At 51.0% G+C, this 17,594-nt stretch overlaps 3 protein-coding genes across 3 annotated transcripts; 2 read left to right on the top strand and 1 right to left on the bottom strand.

Annotated features, from left to right (window-relative positions):
- The first annotated feature begins 5,109 nt into the window (after positions 1-5,109).
- On the top strand, positions 5,110-5,618 carry LOC143781676 (histone H2B 1.1-like). Its single transcript, XM_077268405.1, has one exon. The coding sequence runs from the start codon at positions 5,187-5,189 to the stop codon at positions 5,562-5,564; it is 378 nt and encodes a 125-aa protein (XP_077124520.1). The 5' UTR covers positions 5,110-5,186; the 3' UTR covers positions 5,565-5,618.
- Positions 5,619-8,511: 2,893 nt separating this feature from the next.
- LOC143781675 (histone H2A type 1-like) lies at positions 8,512-9,001 on the top strand. The gene has a single exon (XM_077268404.1). The coding sequence runs from the start codon at positions 8,568-8,570 to the stop codon at positions 8,952-8,954; it is 387 nt and encodes a 128-aa protein (XP_077124519.1). The 5' UTR covers positions 8,512-8,567; the 3' UTR covers positions 8,955-9,001.
- Positions 9,002-9,912: 911 nt separating this feature from the next.
- LOC143781674 (histone H4) lies at positions 9,913-10,354 on the bottom strand. Its single transcript, XM_077268402.1, has one exon. It carries the CDS (start codon positions 10,352-10,354, stop codon positions 10,043-10,045), a length of 312 nt encoding a protein of 103 aa, XP_077124517.1. The 3' UTR covers positions 9,913-10,042.
- Positions 10,355-17,594: the final 7,240 nt, after the last annotated feature.

The raw sequence follows: 17,594 nt of genomic DNA, 5'->3' as shown, positions 1-17,594 counted from the left end.
TTCGTAAGTGCCTACTTAATATTTAGGAGTCCCCCTATGTACAGTAATAATGGCCCCAGCATCGCTGATGAGAGCAGGAGGTCGTGTGACGATTTTCTTCTATTGAGAGAAGTCAAACTTGTCTAGTCAACACGTGCAAATAGCAAACATAGTCGCATGAGCGCCTGATCACACCAGTGGTCTTGGGGTCTCATGACGGCAGGTGCACCCCATCAGGATTTGGCAGGCTATTATCCCAACTTAAAGGGAACCAGTCCCCCCCAGGGCCTATTAAGGTAAAATAGCCACCTTCTTCAGCACTAAGGCTGCATTTTGTGAAGGTGGCTCTTATGTTTATTATCCCTAGGAATGCTGAAATATTCACTTTTATAAATTGCGCTCCATATCTGTATTGAGTCCGGGGGGTACGTTTTCTCCCCCTGACTCCGCCGCCTGCCAGCCGTTCATCATCCCACCGAGCACCGCCTCCTCTCTGTCTTGTGCCGTCGCCGGCGCTCTGCAATTATTTCTCGGGATGCGCACTGCGCGCTGCCCTGGAACTTATATCAAGTGATGTAAGTAGATCGCACCTGCGCACAGCACCAGATTCCCAGCCCCACAATGTGAATAAATCATAACACACTGCGGGGCGGGATCTCAGTCCTCCGCTACACGCAGGCGCGATATCAGTAGATCAGCTGACGTCAGTTCCAGGGCAGCGAACACGGCGCATGCCTGAAAAATGAGAGCCCAGCCCAGGCGCTGGTGACGTGAGGAAACGCAGCAGGCGGCGCCTGGTGGGATGATGGACGGCTGGGAGGCAGTTGTGTCCAGGGACAAAAGACGTACCCCCTGAACTCAATATACTGTAGGTATGGCGCGCAATTTATAAAAAAAGAATATTTCAGCGTTATTAGGGATCAAAAACATAAGAGCCACCTTCACAGAATGCAGCCTTAGTGCTGCTGAAGGTGGCTCTATTACCTTAATAGGCCCTGGGGGGTGACAGGTTCCCTTTAATAATTTAATTATAAGCAATGTATTCCTATAACATAGAATGCAGCCCGTGGTTACTGTATTGTTATACTTGTTAGGGGGCAGACAGACGGACGTATTTCTCATGTGAGGATCGCATCACAATCCTCGGACTGACCGTCGGCTCTCCTGACCTGAGGCTGACAGTTGCATAGTAATCTATCACGCTGTCAAGCTTATGTCAGGAGGTGTCAGGGCCAGTCCGAGGATTGTAATGCCATCCTCGCATGAGTTATACAGTGTCTGTCCGCGCCCTTATGTTAATATTTATCCGAGTTATAGTAATATTAACCTTCTTTGCTATGCTTGTTTAACTAATACTTATAAAAGACCCAGCTCGCAATAATAAAAAGCCCCCGACCTCCCCATCTCCAGCCCCCAAGACAGCAACTATTAGCGTAGGTTTCCACGGGGCGTATTGCTTGGGTTTTTGCCGGGGATTGGACACTGTGTACACTCGCAGCTTCCAGATGTTACAGCATAGTGGAGGGGATTTTATGAAATCTCATCTCCACTATGCGTACATAGACGCAGGTGGCAGACCTGCGTAACCGGACATGTGGCGCGTCTTCCTAGACAGCAGCATGTCTATTTATCTTGTGGAGATGCTCCGGCTCCACAAGATAAATAAAACAGTCTATGAATAGGATGCGGTGATTCCACCAGTGTTCAATGAATATATGCGGAAACACCGCGCGTATAACGGGGGCAGCGCTTTGGGCGTAGCGGGGTATCTGCTGCATCCAAAGCGCGGCCAATACACCTCGAAGACACATACCCTCACATATGATGGAGTGACTATCTCATAACATTAACCAGTATAATAATAATCACCCAGCCCTCACAATACCCTCAAACTCTCCCATTCACCCTCAATACCATCCCCCTCCCACAATACCACCATCCTCTCTCATTCACCCCCACAGTGCCCTGTCCCCATCCCACAATACCACCATCCTCTCACTCACCCCCACAGTGCCCTGTCCCCCTGCACACCCACAATTACCCCCATCGTTTCACATTTACCCCACAGTGCCCTGTCCTCCTCTACCACTTCAGCCCCTACAATAGCACAATCCTCTCACATTCACCCCCACAGTGACCATGAGATGCCTGAATTACTCTAATGAATTCCATCCCCACTTACTGAGGAAGTTTTCAGGCAGACAGTGAGGAGAACCAGGAAGTGTCCAGATAGATGCAGGGAGGACGGCACTAGGACCCAGCGTGCCTCAGCCAAACCAAGCGTGCACACACTGCACAGCCAGAAGGTAACTGCAGCTGCTGCCGCCAGCCCGGAGGAGGTGAGACCACATGCACTCTGCACGGAGGGAGGCTCTGCAGCCGGCATTGTGCTGCGCTCTCCCTGACACCTCAGACTCGGCGGTGGATCTTCCGGTGGGCCCCTTCAGGTGACTGGGCCCGGGGCAGTGGCCCCCTCTGTAGCTGTATTGTATTGGCATCCAGCCGATACAGCTGACCCTGCGATGATGGGCGGGGGGCCTACTGCTGGCACAGGGGCACCATAGCAGCCCGGCGGCAAAGCATGGAGATCATTTCTTCCTGCTCTGCTGCAGAGCGCTGATACAGCTGCTGTAGTGCAGCTCTGGGTGGAACCTCTGAGAGCGCGGGGCCCTGGGTGACCGCCCCCTCTGCGGCCCCCTAGCTCCGCTACTGCACCTTTGTAGCGTTCGGTGACATAAAGCCCACACACTAGTAATGGAGTCTATAAGACACCTATCCGTTACTAATCTTATAGTTACATTGTAATAAACACAAACCCAGAACAACCTCCTTTATTTGTAAAATGAACACACCGGACATATCACAGGATCTGGATAATGCAAATTAAGTCTCTGTATCCATGAAAGGTAACCGAAGCCTGGCTGAGCCCCAGCTCTTGTATCACAGAACTCCCATACTGCTCCCCTAATCAGGAAATCTACAGGCTCCTGTATGGGCCAGAAACAACCGATGATCGCTCCACACAAGCAGATCTCCCGATATCGGTCCATCCTGGGACCACGCGTTATATGAAGACAAAGAACAGACAAAGCCACAGAGCGGAACTGCCACCTTGTAACCAACATTAGCCCCTCCCCTCCCACTGCTGATTGGCTGAGCACAGAACTGTTGGGGAGTTTGAATTTCCCGCTCATCGTCGTCTCCGCAGCTTCTAAATGTCACAATGTAACTTCTTCCTCTGTAAAGAGAAGGATCCGGAATAGTCTGTAATCTCCCCCGAGCACAAAGGTCTCAGGTTATTTGGAGAATCATGTTATACAGATGCCCGAGTCCCCAGAATATCAGATCTGGGGAGCAAAGGGTTAAATAACAGACGCCACTGATCACAGCAACTCGCTCAGAACCGACAAGATCAGTAGTGAAGGCTCCGAGCTGTAGAGGAGCTCAGCCCCGGATCCCACCCCCGGATCTCCCCATCACCCTCCTCACCTCTATGGCGCCACCTGCTATTTCTCCCGTCGCTAGTAGAGACCCGGGCTGTGCAGCCGCAGACACGGCGGGAAGACTGGAGAGGACACAGGAGCATGGACGACGCCCGGTGTCGGGTCGGACGATCCGCTCTTGTATAGTGATCCCCCACTGGAGTCCCTGATTAGTGGCGCAGTGTCCGCAGAAGCGGCGCTGGACATAGCGGGGAGCCGGGACACGGACTGATCGGTGGCCGCATCCTCCTCGCAGGTGATTCGTTGCTTCGCACATTCCCGCTCCGTTCCTGACGGTGCTCGCCAGTTGTTTCTAGTTGGGGAAATGTCGCAGCGATCAGTCCTGAGCTCTGAACAGACAATCTGGTCATCTGAGAGAGAGATCCGGGTGAGGAGCACAGGAGAGGCCGAGATCCGATCACTGCTCCTCTGCCTCCAGCAATAGGTGGCGCCTCCGATCACTTGGGACAGTGAGAACATCAGTGGGAGAATCGCACCGACCCGAGAGCAATAAAGTCACAACCGGCAGCAAAGTCATCAGGCTGATCACAGGATCTAGCAAGGGAAAAGCTCCTATATGGAAGAATGCAGCACTATAGGGGGGTATGCATCACTATGCATGGGTAAAAACGACACATGCGGGTTTCCAGCGCTCTATTGAGGGTATGCAGTGCAACATGGTGTTTGTAGCACTATAAGGGGAGTATATAGCACATATGGACGGGGTTTTACAGTGCTATATGCGATACACAGCATTACGTGTAAGGTATACATTGCTATATGGAGTTGTAAAGCACTATATGAGGGAATACATTGCTATATGGGCATACATCGCACTATATGAGGGTATACATTGCTATATGGGCATACATCGCACTATATGAGGGTATAGATTGCTATATGGGCATACATCGCACTATATGAGGGTATACATTGCTATATGGGCATACATCGCACTATATGAGGGTATACATTGCTATATGGGCATACATCGCACTATACGGGGGTATACATTGCTATATGGGCATACATCACACTATATGAGGGTATACATTGCTATATGGGCATACATCGCACTATATGAGGGTATACATTGCTATATGGGCATACATCGCACTATATGAGGGTATACATTGCTATATGGGCATACATCGCACTATATGAGGGTATACATTGCTATATGGGCATACACCGCACTATATGAGGGTATGCATTGCTATATGGGCATACATCGCACTATATGAGGGTATACATTGCTATATGGGCATACACCGCACTATATGAGGGTATAGATTGCTATATGGGCATACACCGCACTATATGAGGGTATACATTGCTATATGGGCATACACCGCACTATATGAGGGTATACATTGCTATATGGGCATACATCGCACTATATGAGGGTATACATTGCTATATGGGCATACACCGCACTATATGAGGGTATACATTGCTATATGGGCATACATCGCACTATACGGGGTACGCAGCAGTATATGGGGATTTACAGCACAGTCTGATGGAGGGGAGATTTATTTATGGAATAACCAATGAACTGCAGAGGGCGGAGCTTCTGATGTTGATCACCTGATTTTCTCACCCAATAGCACAGCGATCTGTCATCAGTGCTCATTTGCATGGTCGGGCTATAAATGCCGCTGCTCTGGGAGAGTCAGGATCATTTTTTATTCTCACTTGTGACAAGAACTATTTGCTTTCATTATGGCTGATCCCAAATCTGCCCCAGCGGCCAAGAAGGGCTCCAAGAAAGCCGTGACCAAGACCCAGAAGAAGGACGGGAAGAAGCGGAGGAAGAGCAGGAAGGAGAGCTACGCCATCTACGTGTACAAGGTGCTGAAGCAGGTGCACCCCGACACCGGCATCTCCTCCAAGGCCATGGGCATCATGAACTCCTTCGTCAACGACATCTTCGAGCGCATCGCAGGGGAAGCCTCCCGCCTGGCTCACTACAACAAGCGCTCCACCATCACCTCCCGGGAGATCCAGACCGCCGTGCGCCTGCTGCTGCCCGGAGAGCTGGCCAAGCACGCCGTGTCCGAGGGCACCAAGGCCGTCACCAAGTACACCAGCGCCAAGTGATCGGCTCCGTGCTCCGCTCCTCACCACAAAGGCTCTTCTAAGAGCCGCCCACACCCTCACTAGAAGAGCTGCTTCTCCGCTGCCTCGTAGGGTTTTGTTCCGTCCTCGGCTGAGGGAATCCGCAGATGTGTCCTAGTGAGATGTAGATCGTGCGCGGTATCTGGCGTCCTGCTCCTTCTCGCTGATCGGCGGCCTTTCTAGCACGCAGGTGTCTCTGGTTCCCGGGTTAGAAGCGCAGTATCTGTTCCCTGTAATACCAGCTGCGGGGAGGGAGCGGGATGTGATCGGTTTCATAAAATCGACGAAAAAAATACTCCAGCATTATCGCTACGATAATATTCAGCGACCGATACTACAAGGGATCTCAGACATGTGACCGATGGGAACCCAATCTGCAGAGAATCTGCTCCTGGAATCAGCCGCCCCGCACTCCTCTATTCACTGCTGTTTCTGTAGTCAGGGCTCCTACCAGATATTCGGACCTCCCAGCTCCCACCTGACTGTGGACTCCGATTCACTGACCACCTACAATCCCTCCATCCGCCGATCTGCGCATCATCCTGCACTGGAGCTAAAACTGCCGAGGGAGATCGTCCCTTCTGCTCCCGGCACTTAGGGCTTTGTATGTGTTGGGGGACACGTCTGCTGGGAGCACAAGCTCCGGGATCTCCAGGATTCTGCTCTAAGTCACATGTCCTTTCACCCCTTCATGGATCCATTCATTAGAGCAGATCGGGGAGCGCTGTATGTATCAAGTCCCCGAGCAGCTCCATCCCCAGAAGAGGAAAGTGTCTCCTACAGAATCATAGAGCAAAGACGCGGCTCCATCTAATCCTGTTATAACCTCCCCAGAATAGTAATGGCGACCGATCAGGAGAACAATCCCCGTGTTTGGGGGCAGTCAGCTGGGAGGACAGGACCCGGTATAATCACTGGGGTAGAGCTGCCCCCACCGGTATACACAGCGGCCGCCGCTCCAGCAGAGGGGCCGGTAATAATCCGACCGACAAAGAACAGAGATGGAGCGGGAAATTCAAAACCAGCAACGGATCTGTAATCAGCCAATGAGCGAGACACATCCGCAGGCGCCGACCAATCCTAGATACAGGAATATCCGCCTCCATTTAACTCCTCAGTGGCCGTGTGTGTGCTGATCCCCACTACACACTCGCTTCCCCCACCCGAGACCCGGCAGCGTCACATCAGGCTCCGGGCAGAACAGAGGAGACTTGTCTTAGTCGGGCAGTGATAGGATCAGCGCGGACACCGCAGGGAATCTGCCCAGGATAATAAGCGGTGAGTGAGGAGCCTCCTCCTGTGGAGATGGAGCGGCGGAGAAGCCCTGACAGGGATTAACCCCTCTCCCGCCAGCCTGGCAGTGCAATTGAGTGTCGCTCGCAGAACTCCGCGTCAGAATAATCTGCAGATAGCTGGAAACTATCCCTTATGGAAGGAGGACTTTGTGCAGTGATTGGGACAGATAATGGCGATTCCCCCATAGATCCAGGGAGCGGCTAGTCCGCGGTGCCAGGACTGTAAACCCTGCGGCGTGGAAGGCTGTGAGTTCCGGGAGATGTCTCGGGAGTAGCCGCACCCGGTGCTCTGAGGAGCCGGCTCCCCGTGTGTGATCTCAGTAACATGGAGCCGGATCAGTCACTTCAGCCATGAACCTCTGCTCTGTGGTGACCGCAGATCTCCTGTGCTCGGTCTGAGCGATCCCTCAGGAGAACATTAGCGGCTCCTTCCTTTCCCGGCGGAGGTTGTTTGTTCTCCGGATTTGTCACCATTTCTCTCTGCCCCATCCCAGCTGTGGGAGCTCCTGTGCGGCTCCTCTAGCAGTGGCGCAGCGCTGTCTGGAGCTATAGGCTCCTGTCCTCTCCGCTCTGGGTCCTGGTGCCGCTGCCTCCAGGGTTCCCCTGGTAATAATGGCAGATTATTTCTCGGTGACATTTCCTACAGTCTCTCCTTGTGATCGGATCTCCGCACCGCCACTAGACCAGTGCATGACATACATTTTTTTGCATGTGTTGTTCTTTTGGGGTTGTGTTTTACACTGTGGATACGGGGAGACAGTGCACTGGTCCATCAAGTTACGCACGATAAAACTGCACTCGGGTTACCCAAAAGTGTTGCAGATTAGTGGGAAATACAGTCAGCACATGATTTATAGGGCTTCACCTGTACTTGCTGCAAAAGTGCAGCATCCATGGGGAAACGCTTTCAGTTCTGCCGTGCAGATCTCCCCCAGATGACACTAACACGCCACTTTCACAAAGTGAAACCACAGATTTAATGCCTGAGACAAAGAAAGTCGGTGAAACCCATCAATGACCTGACAGAGGGGCCAGGTCGCCGGCTATAATTGTAGCAGCAATTAACCCCTGCTGTTACCAAGCAATCACTTGATATTGTTGGGGCTCAGCTGATTCAACCACAAAACAGTGTGACCCATTAGAATATTTACAGCATACAATATTATATAATAATGGAAGTAACGGATGATGAGGGTAGTAGTGAGGACCAGCGGCGTCCAATAGCAGCTCCTGTAGGTGATCACTGTCTGCAGGCGAATTCCTGGGAGCGAAGATTCTGTCCAGCGATGTTCTAAAGCGACGTCACGTTGCTCTGCTGCTTCCATCCTTGTAATTTGGTGACACAATTTATGGCTGATAGAAGACACAAGTCCAACAAGTGCAAACTACAAATCAACAGAATATTTCTGCATTTTCTTCTGCTCCAAGACAAATATCTGTTTTCATCCCTTATCTATTCTGTTCAAAACAAACGTTCTCTATTGGGTAAGAAACTCATTTGACCAATGGAGAGGTATAAGCTCCGCCCTCTGCAGCTCATTGGTGGTTCTCCAAGTCTCTTCTCTATTGGCAGCTTCAGATCTGTCCAATGACAGGAGAGGAGGGCGGGGCAGCAGACTATATAAGGCGGAAGAACACGTTCTCATCTGTACACGGTTTTCTGTCTTCACAGTTATTTGAATCGATCACCATGTCTGGACGCGGCAAACAAGGAGGAAAGGTTCGCGCTAAAGCCAAGACCCGCTCGTCCCGGGCAGGACTGCAGTTCCCGGTCGGCCGTGTGCACAGGCTTCTCCGCAAGGGCAACTACGCTGAGAGAGTCGGCGCCGGCGCTCCGGTCTATCTGGCCGCTGTGCTGGAGTATCTGACCGCCGAGATCCTGGAATTGGCCGGCAATGCTGCCCGGGACAACAAGAAGACCCGCATCATCCCCCGACACCTGCAGCTGGCGGTGCGCAATGACGAGGAGCTGAACAGGCTGCTGGGTGGGGTGACCATCGCCCAGGGGGGCGTCCTGCCCAACATCCAGGCCGTGCTGCTGCCTAAGAAGACCGAGAGCAGCAAGAAGAGCAAGTGAGCGCTGCCGCCGATCCCTGCAACACCAAAGGCTCTTCTCAGAGCCCCCACACCGTCACCGCAAGAGCTGTAATCGGCCGATGGTCCACACTAGCGTCTGCCACACATGTGCCCCGCGGTATCTAGATACAACTACATACACGATCCGTGCTGCGGTCACCTGAGGCCTGATGTCCATCCTGCCCCATGTCTCCTGGTGATACCGCAGCGGTTGTTATTACCGCGGTATTCTATAATAACTGGTCCAGAGTGTGCGGCTAATACAGTAGATGACGGGAAACTTTCTCCCTCCAGCAGTAGTGGGGAAGCCGGGTTATCATGTAACCTTCACCATCAGATGGAACTTCTAACAGACGCCTCTTGTTTCGGTTCTCGGTTCTCCGAGTAATGGATGCCGGGGGTTAGTCGCTGTCGGCGCAGTATAGGCATCTTCTGCAATAATCTGCATGTGTAGATTCAGCAGGAGGCTCCTCTTTCAGCCACTTAATAAATGCAATCAACTGACATGTGCCCGAAAACATGCGGCCTCAGCACCGGAGCCGCTTATAGCTTGCGGACACGACCTATTCTATTACATATCCGTGTATATGGGATCGATGTTTATCTCAGAGGCCGCCATCCATCCCAGAGTCTGGTGATCAGGACGCGGTCACATAGGAGTCTGCACTCCGAGTCCATTCATCAATCCAGCCGCTTTCACTGTTCGCAGCCCTCCTACAACCCACACGGATCCGAGCAGGAAGATACAAGGGATCAGAATCTCCTAACACCAGGACTTGGATGTCTGCTCCGTAGTATCAGCAGAATACGGTAGGACTGTGCACAAATTACTATGAACGGCCCAGTGCGGATATATCCCCACCATACACTCCGGGTATATTTCTGTCCTCGATCATCAGGAGAACAGCATCAACCAGCTCCAGAAGGAACAGACTGAACATCTTAAAATGTGCAGCGTATAAAGCCTGCACTGGCATCACACAAGCACAGTGACCATCAGTCCCCAGCAGTCAGGTGCAGCCTCTCACTGAGAAGATGTGGGCGGCTCTGAGAAGAGCCTTTGGGGTGTCAGGACAGAAGAGAACACAATTACCCTCCGAAGCCGTAGAGAGTGCGGCCCTGGCGCTTGAGCGCGTACACCACGTCCATGGCGGTGACGGTCTTCCTCTTGGCGTGCTCGGTGTAGGTGACGGCGTCACGGATCACGTTCTCCAGGAAGACTTTCAGGACGCCGCGAGTCTCCTCATAGATGAGGCCGGAGATGCGCTTGACGCCTCCCCTGCGAGCGAGACGGCGGATGGCAGGCTTGGTGATGCCCTGGATGTTATCCCGGAGAACCTTCCTGTGCCGCTTGGCGCCGCCCTTCCCGAGACCTTTTCCTCCTTTGCCGCGACCAGACATCTTCTGCAGTGAGCAAAAACTGTTGCTGGAGCCGCACGGACTCCTCCTTTATATGGAGGAAGAAAGGACCAGAGAGAGAACTGCAGAGATGACGCGCTTCCAGGGCGGGGCTTACAGAATCTACATTAGCCCCTCCCTTCCTCTGCTGATTGGCTGAACGCAGAACTGCTGGGAAGTTTGAATTTTCCACTCATTGTTCATTGTCTGCAATTATCTTTCCAGCTTGTGTTATATGCAATTTCCTCCCCTTCTAACTGAAGGTATCCCGAATATTGTCATCACCGTTCCAGCCACCCCCAGAATTACCCAACCTCAGCGCAATGCAATGATTAACAATTGTTCATTTTCCGATGAAAGTCTTCCTCAAATGGAGATTTGGAAGGGTGAAAGAAGCAAGTGAAATTAGAATAGATATTTCATTATATCAACATCTGGTGATTAAATGTTCATTTATGTCATTACCTCATGTGCAAATCACTACCCATAAAGACATTTTTTTATTCATTTTTTTATATATAATGTTATGCTTTAATGCAAAATTACAGCAATGTGACCTTAACTGTAAAGTGCAAATTATTAGGTGTTTTTTTGCTTTTTTTAATTGTTGGTCCACGACTTTCAGACCTTGTAATGCACCGTCGCAGCTGTTGGACCTTGAAACGCACCACCTTTGCTGTCGGACCTCAAAATGCACCACTGCGGCTTCTGGACCTCGAAATGCACCGACGCTGCTGTTGGACCTCCAAACGCACCTCCATGTCTTTCAGATCTCGTACCACACCGTCGCAACTGTCGGACCTTGAAACGCGTCTCCGCAGCAGTCGAACCTCAAAACACGCCGCCTCAGCTGCCAGACCTCAAAACACACCACCACTGCTGTTGGACCTCGAAACGCACCTGCTTGGCTGTCGGACCTTGAAACGCGCTGCCAGACAATGAAATATGCAGCCGCCGCTGCTAGACCTTGAAATGCAAGGCCGCGGTAGTCGGACTTCGAAACGCACCTCTGCCGCTGTTGGAAATATAATAAAGCACCCGTCCGCGGCTGTCGGACGTCAAAATGAGCCACCGCCGCTGTCTGACCTCTAAACGCAACACCGCAGTTGTCGGACCTCAAAACACACCTCTGTGGTAGTGTTGAGCATTCCGATACAGCAAGTATTGGGTATCGGCCGATATTTGCGGTATCGAAATTCCGATACCGAGTTCCGATATTTTCAGTATATCGGATACCGGAATCGGCCATGGCTGTGGGACCTTGAAACACACTGCTGCGTTCACCTAACCTACGAAGCCGTAGAGAGTGCGGCACTGACGCTTGATCGTGTATACCACATCCATGGCGGTGACGGTCTTCCGCTTGGCGAGCTTGGTGTAGGTGACGGCGTCACGGATCACGTTCTGCAGGAACAAGAGATAGTCATGAGTCATGAGAAAGTCACGAGAGTCACAAAAGAGGCACTAGAAAGTCACAAGAGAGTATGAAGAAAGAGAGTCAGGAGAGTCATGAGAGAGGATCGAGAGAGTGTCACGAGACTGTCACACCACTCTATGTCCTGTACACACTGCTCTATATACTGTACACACTGCACCCTATACTGTACACTGGTCTATACTGTACACACTGCTCTGTTGCCACTCAAACTGTGTAGTGTAATACAGTGGGCCTGATTTTTTTCTGCTGTCTCCCACACATAAAAAGGGAGATTAATATTGCCACTAAGTGCATCTGCGTCTGTTCTGTTTGGCGTATATCTGCCAGTCACTTTCCGCCACTTATACTGTGTAGTGTAATACAGTGGGCCTGAATTTTGCAGCAGTCTCCCACACATATAGAAAGGGAGATTTAAATTCACAAGTTTACATACACCTTCTACCTTGTTTTACAGTACTATATAACGGTTGTTAGTTTGGTTACATTTTCCCAAGAATGAGGAAGTCTGGTGGAAGAGGTCGTGGCCGTGGGCGGTCATTGCCAGCTGGTAATGATGGTGGTGGTGGTGGAGCAATTGGTGGTAGTGGGAAAAGCAAAATAGCACCTAAGGCTCAAGTTGTTGAGCCAGCGTCATCGTCTGGCTACACAAGGCTTCAAAGGCTCCCTTTTCTGGGAGTAGGAAAACAGCTTTTAAAGACGGAGCAGCAGGAAAAAGTTTTGGCTTTCCTTGCTGACTCAGCCTCTAGCTCTTTCGCCTCCTCCTCCGAAAGTTCCAAATGTAAAAGCAGCGAGTCGTCAGTGGATGCTCCCGGTCAGGAACAAGACGTTTCCTCGTGTCCTTCACCCAAAGCAAAAGTGAAGGATGCGTCAGGCGACGCTACAGTTTACTCCATGGAGCTCTTTACACATACCGTACCAGGGTTAGAAAGGGAAATAGTTCACTGCCCATTACAAGATGAATCGGACATGGAGTGCACTGATGCACAGCCACAGCTAGATTATTATGCTGTTCCATTGACTCAGATCACAACATTGCCCTCACAGTGTACTGAGCCAGAATCTGACCCTGATGAGACTATGGTGCCCCGTCCCAAACGCTATAGCACCTTACACGGTGTCACAGAGGAAGGTGCACAGGACATTGAAGATGAGGTGATAGATGACCCTGTTGTAGACCCTGATTGGCAGCCATTGGGGGAACAGGGTGCCACTGGCAGTAGCTCTGAAGCGGAGGAGGATGAGCCGCAGCAGGCATCAACATCGCAACAGCTTTCATCTGGCAGGCCCGTATCAGGCCAAAAACGTGTGTCAAAACCAAAAACAGTTTTAGGACAGCGTGGCCATCCGGTGACAGTAGCACAGCGTGCAATGCTTGAAAAGGTGTTCGATAGTAGGAAGAGTGCAGTGTGGCAATTTTTTAACCAAGATCCGAATGATCAGTGCAAAGTTATCTGTAAGAAATGCTCAAGGACCTTTAGCAGAGGGCAGAATGTCAAAAATGTAAATACAACGTGCATGCGTAGACATTTAACCAGCATGCACTTGCAAGCCTGGACTAACTACCAAACGTCCTGTACAGTTGGTGCACCTGCTCAGAATGAAGGTAGTCAGCAAACTACATTGCTTCCCTCACTGTAAGCCCACTGGTTATGACACCACCAGTAACAAATTTGGAGGTATTGTCGCAAGGCCAAAGTAGTCAGGGAATCACAAGGTTCTTGGTTGGAAACACTGTAGGTAGGCCCACATCAAGAATACCATCACCAAGCCTCTCTCAATCTGCCATGTCCACCACCACCTCCGCTACTTCCACCATATGCAGCTCTCCAGTCCAGCTCAGCCTACAACAGACTCTTGATAGGAAAATAAAGTACTCTTCCTCTCATCCGCGTACACAGGGTTTGAACGGCTACATTGCTTGACTAATCTCGTTAGAGATGATGCCCTACCGGTTGGTTGAAAGCGAAGCTTTCAAAGCCCTGATGGACTACGCTGTACCACGCTACGAGCTACCCAGTCGACACTTCTTTGCGAGAACAGCCATCCCAGCCCTCCACCAGCATGTCAAAGACCGCATTGTCCATGCACTGAGGCAATCGGTCAGCAGAAAGGCGCACCTCACAACTGATGCATGGACCAGTAGGCATGGCCAGGGACGTTACGTGTCCATCACGGCACACTGGGTTAATGTGGTGGATGCAGGGTCCACAGGGGACATCAATAGTGGCGCAGTTCTGCCTAGCCCACGGTCTAGGAAACAGTTGGCTGTAGGCTTTTTCACCTCCTCCTCCTCCTCGTCCTCCTCCAGAAGCGAAAGCTCATCCACAGAGCTCAGTCGCACGACCACTCCATCCGCAGCTGCCAGTATTGCACCCGTGGTGTCCCATTGTGGAACAGCTAGTGGTAAGCGTCAGCAGGCTGTGTTGGAAATGAAGTGTATGGGCGACAACAGACACACTGCGGAAGTTCTGGCCGAGTTCTTGCAGCAAGAAACTCATTCATGGCTGGGCAGTGTACATCTTGAGGCAGGCAAGGCAGGCAAGGTAGTCAGTGATAACAGAAGGAATTTTATGGCTGCCATAGCCCTTTCCGAAATGAAACACATTCCTTGCCTGGCTCACACCTTGAACCTGGTGGTGCAGTGCTTCCTCAAGAATTACCCTGATTTACCAGCCCTGCTCCTTTGCTCGCCCATCCGCCGGTCGCCTGTACACTCCAGCCGTATGAAGAACCATCAGCGATTGCTGAATCTTTCCCAGCACCGCCTAATAATAGACGTTGCAACAAGGTGGAACTCCACACTGCACATGCTTTAGAGGCTGTGCGAACAGAGGCGTGCTGTTATGTATTTGTGGGAGGATACAGATACACGGGCAGGCACTTGGATGGCAGACATGGAGTTGTCTGGTGTGCAGTGGTCAAAGCTACAAGACCTCTGTCAAGTCCTTCAGTGTTTTGAGGAATGCACACGCCTGGTTAGTGCAGACAACGCCATCATAAGCATGAGCATCCCACTCATGCGTCTGCTGATGCAAAGTTTGTCGCACATTAAGGAGCAGGCGTCTGCAGCCGAGGAGGAGGGAAGCCTTGATGACAGTCAGCCATTGTCTGCCCAGGGAACTCTCCTGGACGAGGTTGCGGACGAAGAGGAGGAGGATGATGGGGATGAATATTTATGGGAGGAGGAAGCTTCTCAGGGGGCAATAGAAACTGGTGGCGTTGCAAAGTCAGGTACAGGGTTTTTGCGGGAGACAACTGATGTTGATTTGCCTGAAAGTGCTCCGCAGCCCAGCACAAGCAGTGATTTGACACCTGGAATATTTGCCCACATGGCTGAGTATGCCTTGCTTATCCTAAACAGGGACCCCCGCATTATCAAAATGATGACCGATGACGATTACTGGTTGGCCTGCCTCCTGGATCCATGCTATAAAGGGAAATTGCAAAATATCATGCCACATGAGAACTTTGAGCAAATATTGGCTACCAAACAAGCAACTCTTGTAGACCGTTTGGTTCAGGTATTCCCAGCACACAGCGCCGGTGATGGTTCTCACACGAGCTGCAGGGGGCAACATGCAAGAGGTGTTAGAGGTGCACAAATCAGAAGTGGCGTTGGACAGAGGGGTTTTATGACCAGGTTGTGGAGTGATTTCGCAATGACCGCTGACTAGTGTTGAGCGATACCGTCCGATACTTGAAAGTATCGGTATCGGAAAGTATCGGCCGATACCGGCAAAGTATCGGATCTCCTTCAGGCCCTGGGATCCATATCAATGTGTAAAATAAAGAATTAAAATAAAAAATAGGGATATACTCACCCTCCGACGCAGCCTGGACTTTGCCGCCGTAACCGGGAGCCGTTGTACCTAAGAATGCGCGCTTGAAGGGCCTTAGATGAGGTCACTGCGCTCTGATTGGTCCGTAGCGGTCGCGTGACCGCTACGCGACCACTCACAAAGCAGTGACGTCTTCTAAGGTATTTCAAGCGCTTGAAAGACCTTAGGTGACGTCACTGCTTTGTGATTGGTCGTGTAGCGGTCACGCCTACTTGTTTGGTTGGGCCTACTAACGGTGTCTGCCGCTGCTTGGTGTTCTCCTCCACTGAACACAGCTGAGCTTCAATTTTCAGGCTTTCAGCCTATATGAAATATGAAACTGCATTTGGCCTACTTGTTTGGTTGGGCCCTACTAATGGCTTCTGCTGCTCCTTGGTGTTCTCCTCCACTGAATATAGCTGAGCTTCAATCTTCAGGCTTTCGGCCTATAGGAATTTTTAAACTGCATTTGGCCTACTAGTTTGGTTGGGCCCTAGTAACGGTGTCTGGCGTTCCTTGCTTTTCTCCTCCACTGAACAAAGCTGAGCTTCAATCTTCAGGCTTTCGGCCTATAGGAAATTTTAAACTGCATTTGGCCTACTAGTTTGGTTGGGCCCTAGTAACGGTGTCTGGCGTTCCTTGCTTTTCTCCTCCACTGAACAAACCTGAGCTTTAATCTTCAGGCTTTTGGCCTATATCAGATATTAACCTGCATTTTGCATACTTGTTTGGTTGGGCCTACTAACGGTGTCTGCCGCTGCTTCGTGTTCTCCACTGAACAAAGCAGTGCCGCCTGTTTACTCCTGTTACCAATTTTGAACTGCATTTAGCCTACTTTATTCTTTGGGCCTATACCTGTGTTTCCTCCTCATCCTGCCCATTGCCCAGCCAGTGCTAGATGAGTCTGCTGGTACATTGACCTAGACCACTACATTCCCCTTGCACTCTACACAGCCAGAATCTGACCCTGCTGAAAGTCAGGTTCCACTTCCCGCATGTTATACCACCTTACACGGGGACAAAGAGGAAGGTGCAGATGAAAGTGCAGGTTCCTTCATGAGGTGTGGGGGGGGGCATACTCATTGACAACGTCACTGGCACAGGGCCCCTCATAGTACGCAAAAGTGTCTCTGCCGGTGGGAGGCGCCCCCGCCGTCAAACACACCGCCGTACTTTGAAGGGCCCTGTGCCAGTGCCAATGCGAACGAGTGCCCCCCCCCCCCCCCCCGCTTGCTCGGGATCACAGCACTTGCAAAGTTTTAATACTTACCTCTCCCGGCCCCACCGCCGTGACATAGTCCGCATTTCCTGGGCCCACAAAAAACTTGAGCCAGCCCTACCCCCCTCCCCACAACTTTTGCCAAATGACCCCCAATTTTCAATGCCTAACTATTATTATAAGGTAAATTAAGATTCACAAACTTAAGTGATAATAATTTATGTTTTTGACATTAAAATGGGCACTGTAGGTGTTTTCCTGTTCTCCACTCACTGCCGACTTTGATTCCCCATTGACTTACATTGGGTTTCGTGTCACCGACTTTTCGCGATAATCGGACGATTTCACTCGAACCGAGTTTTGTCAAAGTCGGGTTTCACGAAACCCGACTCAATCCTAAAAAATAAAAGTCGCTCAACCCTAGTCGTCTGCACTTACCAGCCGTGTGCATTCCTCAAAACACAGAAGGACTTGACAGAGGTCTTGTAGCTTCGACCACTGCACACCAGACAACTCCATGTCTGCTGTTATGATCCGGTGACTTTGGAGCCGCATGAACTTTCTCTGGAGTAGGTGGAAATTGTACTGACCGCAAAACCTGAACTAACACCGCAACTAGAAGTAGCTGTGGGGTGTGGCTAACAAACCCTTCCATTCCGTACACCTCGTACACACGGCTCCGCTCCGTACACCTCGTACACACACGGCTCCATTCTGTACACCTCGCACACACACCTTAATTGTGCCATGATTTGCTGTCTCATTATA

Source organism: Ranitomeya variabilis, chromosome 6 (assembly GCF_051348905.1).
Source record: "Ranitomeya variabilis isolate aRanVar5 chromosome 6, aRanVar5.hap1, whole genome shotgun sequence".
NCBI lineage: Eukaryota > Metazoa > Chordata > Amphibia > Anura > Dendrobatidae > Ranitomeya > Ranitomeya variabilis.
The sequence above is the reverse complement of the archived record's forward strand: the minus strand, read 5'-3'. Positions and strand labels throughout refer to the sequence as shown.

Excerpts from the sequence above, each read along its gene's own strand:
- LOC143781676 (XM_077268405.1), top strand. The coding sequence starts at position 5,187 with ATGGCTGATCCCAAATCTGCCCCAGCGGCCAAGAAGGGCTCCAAGAAA.
- LOC143781675 (XM_077268404.1), top strand. The coding sequence starts at position 8,568 with ATGTCTGGACGCGGCAAACAAGGAGGAAAGGTTCGCGCTAAAGCCAAG.
- LOC143781674 (XM_077268402.1), bottom strand. The coding sequence starts at position 10,354 with ATGTCTGGTCGCGGCAAAGGAGGAAAAGGTCTCGGGAAGGGCGGCGCC.